We start from the raw sequence: 9,102 nt of genomic DNA, 5'->3' as shown, positions 1-9,102 counted from the left end.
GAAATTAGGTTAAAAATCTGAGTTTCATCGCCAATTAAAACACTTCATATTTCAAGCAATTTTGACTCTAAATTCAGTTGAAATTAGGTTAAAAATCTGAATTTCAACTCAATGAGGAGAGCTTGATATATAAACTTGGTCTTTATGGTTTTGGTCCATTTTAAAAGAATTTAAATGCTTATTTATTCAACGTAATTAGTTTGAATGTGGGATTAAATTCAACATCCTGATTCCTGCACCACTCAAACTTACCATTATAACACAGCTAGTTTAAATTTCAAATAATTATTAACAAAGAAATATTAAAAAATTCAAAACATTAAGTATCAAACGCAGTTTAATGAATCCGGCGCATATGACCAAAAAAATCCTGTATTTGCTCAGTCGATGCAAGCGTGCGAGAGATCTGTGTCGCGGGATTACCTGCACCGACACTTCGGAGCGAGTGTTTAAGCTGTATTTATTTTATTGGAGTCCTCTAATAAAGCGGAGGCAGAAGAATTGCTTTGATGGCTAAAAGTAACCGGAATTTGGGTAAAAAAATTTCAAAATTTTTTGTAGAGTGTTTGAATCGTGTTTTTGATGGTGGAAATAGATTCAGCACCAGCAAATAAGTTTAGGGCATTTCAAAATTTTGAAATTTAATAACTAGAATTTGGATTTACAAAATTCTTACCAGATTTTCTCTAAAATATAACCGGAATTTCCATAACTTTCCGGGCAACTCTTCCACCTCGTTAGACTACGCGGTATTTATTAGACAGTAATCCTCGTCACATTACAGCATGCCAGCTGTCGAAAGATAAAGCAAAGCGGCCGAAACCAACCCAACCTATTGGCCGCAATACAGATGTGGGCACATTGCCTATTTCGATACGCTCGCTTTTCTAGACCTTTCCTAATTTGCTCACCGGACGTTGTGCCGCCCAAACCGTTAATAAGACGCCTCCAACATAAAGTTGTCCGCGTAGCGTGAGCATCAGGTATTCCAGCTTCTTGCTGTGAGCCGCTTTGTCTACATCACTACCACTGTGCGAAGAAATTTGATGTTTGGCTGTTAAATTCTTCTTCCGTTCTTGTTTAAGTAAGTCAATTGTTCTGAAATTGTTGACTGGATATGGTTTAACTGCGTTTCTTCTCAGCTTGTCAATCTGTGCTGCTTAAATGTTTTTAGTACTTTGCCCTTCTGAATCTCCTTTTCACAAGATCTCAGAGAACTTAGGGTTTCTTTAAATTCCCGGTCGGATGGATTTTACTTAAAACCTTTTGGAACTTTATTTGGTTAAATCGCTACTCGGATTAGTTTTATAATCCAGATGCCCCAGAATTTGATAAGTTGAGCAGCTAAGTTAAAGGTTGCGAAATTCGGTTGAGCAGGGCAGAAAAAGGAATCTAAAATCTGAACAGTCAAACGCGGATAAGCTTAAAGTCAGTTCTTGATACAAGTTGCACAATGGCACCGGGGAAGAAAATTCCGAAGCTGGAATTCAAGTCTGCAGATGGTGCATGGTACGATGTGGCCATTGAGCTCACAGGTCCGCATCTCAAGGTTCATTACGAAGAGTTCGATGAAGACGACGACGAGAATCTGCGCTGGGAAAAAGAGTTCAAAACTGTTGATGACGTGAGGTCGCGGTTGCGATTCTCATCAAAACAACTTCAAGATCAACATTGTGAAAGACTGAAAGAGGGAATGAACATATGTGCATCTTTCTCAACCGACGGTGAAGATAATAAATTTTTCGATGCCGTTGTGGAGCAGGTCAGTTAATTTGCAGTTTACTTCCTGGTGGTATTTTTGTTCTTCTTGAATTTAAACCCTATAAATGTTTGCACGATGCTATGTATAGTTCAATACTCTGGTTTTTATTTTGGAATCTATATACATGGGTGGTGGTTTTCCCTGAAGTAATGAGTAAATAAATTACTGGTTCTCTATTCTCATGGGAAGCAGCATTTTATTCCATGGAATTTCTTTTAATTAGGTCACAGGTTTGGTTTCTTCTTTTTCATGAGAATAGCATTTTAAGCCATGCAATTTCTTCTATTTGAATATTTATGTCATGGGTTTTCACCTCTCCACGAGAAGCATCATTTAGGCCAAGGAATAACTTCTAATTAGACCATAAAATTTCCAACTATTCACGAGAAGCATCATTTTGAGCCCCTATATTTTCTTTTAATTGAGTAATTACATCATCGGTTTACACCTATTCATGAGAATCAGCATCAATTACATACCTATTCATGGGAATCAACATCAATTATATCACGGATCCCCACTTTTTTTACACCATGGAATTTCTTCTAATTACACCCCTAATTTCTACCTACTCACGAGAATTGGCTTTTAAAGCTTCAAATTCTTCTTTCTTGATACTGTTGCTTGTTTTACACTTGAAATAAAGCGTGTGCTTTCTATCTCACATGAAATGACACCTTTGACTTTATTTTATTTTATGGAACTCATAATCTGTTTTCCCTTGCTTTCGATAAAATGAATTTTATAGTTCAACATCCCCCCTTAATTATTTGCAACAAGATTTTCAATACAACAATATTAAATTGTACAAATCTATCAATCATTCAAGCTTGTATACCAGTGTTGTCATGAATCTCTAGCAATGTTGCATCGTGGGGATATGGAATGACTCAAAATCACTGTTTGGGATGCCTACAAAATTTCAAAGGAAACTGAACATATGCTTCTGCACATTTGACTAAGGTTAGGGTTTGACCGAGTCACCTTGAGTGCTTCATGCATGTGACTAGATACATGGTATCTCCTCTTTGTTCTATAAAGGAGATGTAGGTGACACGATTGAGTTGGTTAGCAAGTTTTTGTTTTGAGTTGGTGTTACGAGGAGCACACCCCCAAGGGTTGTTCCCCTCTAAAACCATGCTTTGAATCAGACTGTCGAGGGAACCCCAACCTGAGTGGGGCTCTTTGCCACTGTGCGGAGCATGGCGCTTTTGGAGTAGGGAGCATGCTCCCCACACACTCCTTGGACACTCCATGGGTTCTCCTTGCATTTTCTATATACTCCTTGAGCACTCCTCAGATATTTTGTACACATTGAACCATGGTTATGGTTTTTGAGTAGGCTTGACAGGAAATGCCAATTTTTATCGAAATTTTTAATTCATTGTTTCAAGATGTTTGAGAGTGGTTCCAACCTCATCGGATGTCATATGGAGAAAGTAAAATTTCATATCCCATTCAAAATTTAACAAACTTAACACTTTGGAGGATTTCAAAATTGATGGGATTGTAACATTTTCATTTGACCATCACATATTGTAATGCCCCTTTTTTATATATGTGCCAAAAATATACAATATTCTTGCTTACACATTTAAACACTTTAAATGCAATCAAGAGAAACCTTTTTCCATAGGGATATTTCATTAAATATGTCGTGTGCAAATTAAATAGTAAACCCTCATACAAAAAATTGCACAATGAAAGTCCAAATGAGCAACAAATAATAACTGACCCAAATCTTTATTTCTATTAGCTATGAAATTACATGCCAATGCTTCAGATTTAGAACTTGTAATTACACCTGCAAAATGGCGCGCTTGGTTGAATAATAATCTCTAGTGTTGAACACTAATGTGAAACCTAGATGGCTCCACTTCTATACTAGCTAAGGTGATTAAATCTTCCCATCGAAACTAGTTTTGATTAGCTAGGGTGTATGATCTCAACATCGAAACCAATCTGGCCGGGTCAGCTAGGGTGGATGAACCACTAAAACTACCCTCCTTGCGCGGGTTCACACCCTCACACTTAACCTCCAAAAGCTCTCAAATCAATAAGAAGACAAATAACCTATACATGTTCATGAGAGAGCTCTACTCATCCCTTTAAAGTATGAGCTATCAGAATACCATGGGCAGGTATCATGGGTCATTCAAATACCATGGGCAAATATCATGGGTCATTCAAATACCATGGGCTAATACCATGGGCCATTTGAATACCATGGGTGAATATCATGGGTCATCTGAATACCATGGTTCATATGAAATACCATGGGTCATTTATTAGTTAAGAAATTACATGTCAATGCTTCAGATTTAGAACTTGTAAATACTCTTGGAAAATCGCATGCTTGGCTGAATAATAATCTCTAACGTTGAACACTAACGAGAAACCTAGATGGTTCGTCCTCTACACTAGCTAGGTTGGTTGAATCTCCCCAATGAAACTAGTTTTGATCGGCTAAGGTGTATGATCTCAACACCAAAACCAATTTGGCTAGGTCAGCTAGGGTAGATGCACCACTGACACTACCCTTCTTATGCAGGTTCAAACCCTCACACTCAACCTCTAAGAGCTCTCAAATCAATAAGAAGACAAATAACCAAATGCATGTTCATGAGAGAGCTCTAGTCTTCCCTTTAAAGTATGAGCTATCAGAATACCATGGGCCATTTGAATACCATGGGTGAATATCATGGGTCATTTGAATACCATGGGAGATTACCATGGGTCATCTGAATACCATGGTTCATTTGAAATACCACGGGTCATTCGAATACCATGTGTCATTTATTAGTTATGGAATTACATGCCAATGCTTCAGATTTAGAACTTGTAAGTACTCTTGGAAAATGTCACCCTTGGCTGAATAATATTCTCGTTGAACATTAATGAGAAACCTGGATGGCTCCTCCTCTAGACTAGCTAGGTTGGTTGAATTTCCCCACCAAAACTAGTTTTACTCAGCTAAGGTGTATGATCTCAACACTGAAACCAATTTGGTTGGGTCAGCTAGGGTGGATGCACCATCGATACTACCCTCCTTACGCAAGTTCACACCCTCACGCTCAAGCTCTCAAATCAATAAGAAGACAAATAACCAATACATGTTCATGAGAGACATCTAGTCTTCTCTTTGAAGTATGAGCTATCAGAATACCATGGGCCGTCCGAATACCATGGGCGAATATCATGGGTCATTCGAATACCATGGGAGATTACGATTGTTCATCCAAAATACCATGGGCGATTACCATTGTTCATCCGAAATACCATGGGAAAATACTATGGGCCATTTGAATGGCATGGGTGTGTTGAAAAAATGTAACTAGTATCGGTCTTCATAATTATACTTGAGTCATGTTATAATATATTTGTCAAAAGAAAATTTTATTATTAAATAAATTGACTTATTAAAGCATGGGTTTCATGCTTGGGTCATAGTTTATAGGTCAAAGCACCCATTGAGTGCTCTAGGAATTTTATTGAGTCAAGTCAAAAGTTATTTTTGTAAGAGACCCTTCTTGGGCTCCTTAAAGTCAAGAAAGAAAAATATTTTTGCCTTACATCTCCCCCATCAAGTCAACCTTGGTCTCCTTGCAAGTCGGCTTCATCACTTATCAAGTCGGCCTCCATTTTATCATTTCGACTTCAAAACACAGGCTCCGACCACTATATATAGAAAAGGTACTCGACCTATTTTGAGACACATTCGCATACATTCAAGGAAGGTTTGAAATTCAGCTATCTATCAAGGAAAGAAAAGAGTAATAAGAAGATTGTTTTGGCATCTGAAAAGGAAGACTATACCACTAGGAAGAAGAAGGTTGTTTCTATTACAACTACAAGACCGAAATCTCTTTGTAATTGCAGGATCGAAGATATCTACTATTGCAAAACGGAAAGTTATGTACAACTGCAAGACCAAAGCTTTCATGGTTGCAGGGGCTGAAGTTTTATGATTAAAGAAGATCAGTTTTGGAAGAAGACTATGTCATCTGAAACGCTGGCTTGATGGAGAGAGGTTTAGATTAAGAGTCTTGGTTGTCTCACTGTGATTTGAATCTACTGAAGGAAGAGTTCTTGATTGGGTTTTCCCCTACCTAGGGGTTTTACCCTGGCAGTGTGCCTATATCTTGTGTCCTCCTTTGTTTATTGATTGGCATTAGTCGTGATGATAAGAACAAGATAATGTCATAATACGAGAAATCAATGAAAGTAAAACCCTCAGTTGTTGCCCTAATGGATTTCTCAACATGGTATCAGAGCTTAAGGTCAGTGAATCAATGCAGCTAAAGATCCCTTCAGTGTTAAGAGAAAAGGGTTTCACATCTACAATTGAAGACCGAAGCATCTAGAAGAAAGACCAAACTTACATCTGGGCTTGACTATAAGACATTTCCTTTGCAATTTGACCACAAACCTGGAAATTTGAAATATCACAAAGAACAACCTAAAAGCTCTATCTCTTAGGATTGTAAGGCTAGGCATATAGTCTAGTCAAGGTTGAGCCCATTGCAAAAGAAAACAAGGATCTGAGCATAAAAATGAAAGGTTTGTGTTTTTCTTAGAAGTTCGAATCTCAAAATTCTGTATGGGTGATCGAAATGTCTTACAGTTTGGTTTCGTCTTATAGTTTGGCTTCTACGGTAGATGCTGAAACTAAGTGTTCCAATGGAAATATCTCAAAAAATTAGGCGGATTAAAAAAAACGACTTTTGGATGAAGAAGTTATGGCTTTTTGAAGAAAAGTTGTTGAAGATGCCGACGAAGTGCGTGAATGTGCGGAAGTGAACGATAATGTTATTTTAAAAAAAAAATTCCCCCCCCCCCCCCCTCCAAAACTTAATCTAAGTAGCTCACTTTAAAAAAATATTTTTGTGACCCACTTTTATAAATAAGTCAAAGTCACTTTTACGATGGTACTTAATGAGCTACTCACTAAATTGTAACTTAAATAAAAGATAAAGAGACTTTGGAATTATAAGCGACTCACTTTTTATAATGGGTGAGAACACTTTTACATAAAGTAACTTTAAAACATAAGTTTCATGTGCTTTTTGAAAAAGTAACTCAACAAAAAGAAAGACTTGAACTCAAGACCTGTATTCTCATAAAGTAACTTTGGACCAAGTGAGCTAGTTTAAAAGGTTAGTGAATTTTGGAAAAGAGGAAGGGGTTTTTTTTTTTTTAGTCACTGAAGCTTTGGGGTGAGTTCTTACTTGAAAAAGCCCTTTTTGCCTCCAGATCTAAAAAATGACGTAGCTAGGGCTACCGGAAACCTTTTCGCATGAAATGAAAGGGGTTCCTCACTGGAACAGATGCTCTAACACAATAGAGCAGTCCTCTCGGCTTGAAAGCGGTCAGAGATAGCAGATCTAGGAAACGACAGTCAGATGCAGTTGTACCGGCTTCCGATTTGGATCACCAATGGATGCGACCCTCAAATAGCTCTGATACCATGTAGGAATTTACAAGGTAAGTTCCTCAGATAAAACACCAAAGGACATTGCTCACAAACAAATCATAGATCAATACACCAGTATTCTTGACGGGGCTAAAACCCTCAAAGAGGGAAACAATCCACGGACTGAGCCAACGTGGCCACTTCAGGCAATTTATTAATAAAAGAAAGAAAATTTACATAAGCTTCTCTCATGAACGGTCACCATTCAAATGACCCTCCATGCTCTTTAAATAGAGATCATGGACCGATCAAGTGTTAAGCCACGGATCAAGTGTCGGTAATATCGAGGAGAGAATGAATCGTCAGATCACTTAATGTCTAGAACATTTCGTGACCATCGGATTGTAAGTTACAAAAGTACATAGTAAAGAAACACGCTTTACCTAACTCTACACTAGACCAAGTTATACTTAACTATTTCCTATGTGTCGGAATATCCTAACAGAGGCACATGAAAAGTCTAGTTATATAGTAACCCTAACCGTAATCATTTAGTACTCTTGACTTCTAGGGTTTGTAAGTAATCTAGGGTGTCAAATGAACTCCATTGTTGATTTGGAGAAGAAGATAATTTGATTATACTTGGAAACCCTAGGATTACATCCTCTATTAATCTATGAAAACCCTAGATTGTCAAATTGACATCATGCTTTTGGTATCAAACATTTTGCTTGGTTGTATTTGTCAATTAGTACTGCAGATATAAAGATTATAGCTAAATTCAGAGGGAGCACTTCAAGGAAACCCTACAAGGTTTGTAAAGAAGCAATGTAAGGTAAAAAAAAGAAAAGAAAAAGAAAAAGAAAAAGAAAAAGGTCTTTTTCATTGAAAGTATGATCATTTCGAATTTCTCTACGTGATATTACTAACTATTTCATGTCTAGGTTTTCGAATGATAAGGATTTTTATTAGAGTAGTTAATCTCTTGATTAAATCTACGTTCATCATATTTTGTTTATGAAACCCTAATCCTAGGGTTCACAATAAAAGCCCTAACCTAAGGGTATGTTGATGAAACCCTAGTTTACTTAGGGTTTGTATAATGAAATTTTATCCTTGCTTAAGATATGTTAACAATGATGTTGAAACCCTAGTCCTCTTAGGGTTATTAGTAAAGATCTGATAAAGAAAAGTCCATTCTTATAATATTTAAGGTTTTGGTATTGTTATGACAAAATCCTAGTATTTGTTATAAACCAAAACCTTAGATCATTAACACTGTGATAAGTTAGGGTTTGTTGCTGATAAGTCAAAATCCTAGATTCTTAGGGTTTGGTAAATTAGGGTTTATAAGCAAAACCCTTGTAAAAAAAGATCCTAGGAATGAAACCCTAGGAATGTATGCTTCCGCTCAATCGAAACCCTAACTTGATTGAGATTGTTGTGTATCTAACTTTGATATAGTAATATCTGTTTCTAGGGTTTACCTAAGTATTGATATAAGTTTCAATGATGAAACCCTAGATATGCATATGCTAGTAGGATAACTTGATTATCAATGTATCTAGGGTTTATAACAAAAACCCTAGCAAAGTCTATCTTGAAAGTATATAATCTAAGGCTTGGTAATTGAAGTCTAGGGTTTATGATAAAACCATAGCAAGTTATTAAAGTCTAAAAGATAAAAAGATGTAACCTTTGCTTAACTGGGTTTAGGTGGGTTTAGGTATCTAATGTCTAAAGTTTGAATGTTTTGATGACTTAATTTTGTTATAGTTAATGTCATGCTTTGTATATTTGCTTTTCGTTGTTCTTGCTATTAAAGTTTTATAGGTACATGATCTTCAAGATGTTGAGGATGTTCATAATGATGAAGCATGATGAAGGAAGTTATGCCGTAAGAAGGGTTAGAGTCATGGAAGGTACT

General features: G+C 36.8%; 1 protein-coding gene across 12 annotated transcripts in view; it reads left to right on the top strand.

Annotated features, from left to right (window-relative positions):
* The first annotated feature begins 901 nt into the window (after positions 1-901).
* Positions 902-9,102, top strand: part of LOC149140439 (uncharacterized) — a 123,473-nt gene continuing 115,272 nt past the window's right edge. For 2 of the 12 annotated variants that reach the window (XM_089447087.1, XM_089447086.1), the window contains exon 1: positions 902-1,762. In XM_089447087.1, coding sequence (XP_089303213.1) covers positions 1,454-1,762 — 309 coding nt within the window. In that variant the 5' untranslated portion in view covers positions 902-1,453. The remainder of the gene's footprint in view (positions 1,763-9,102) is intronic. The other 10 variants (XR_016264150.1, XR_016264151.1, XR_016264147.1 and 7 more) reach the window with 8 other exon arrangements.

Source organism: Pinus tabuliformis, chromosome X, assembly GCF_031772625.1.
Source record: "Pinus tabuliformis cultivar Carrire ecotype Pingquan chromosome X, CPIR1, whole genome shotgun sequence".
NCBI classification, from domain to species: Eukaryota; Viridiplantae; Streptophyta; class Pinopsida; order Pinales; family Pinaceae; genus Pinus; species Pinus tabuliformis.
The sequence above is the reverse complement of the archived record's forward strand: the minus strand, read 5'-3'. Positions and strand labels throughout refer to the sequence as shown.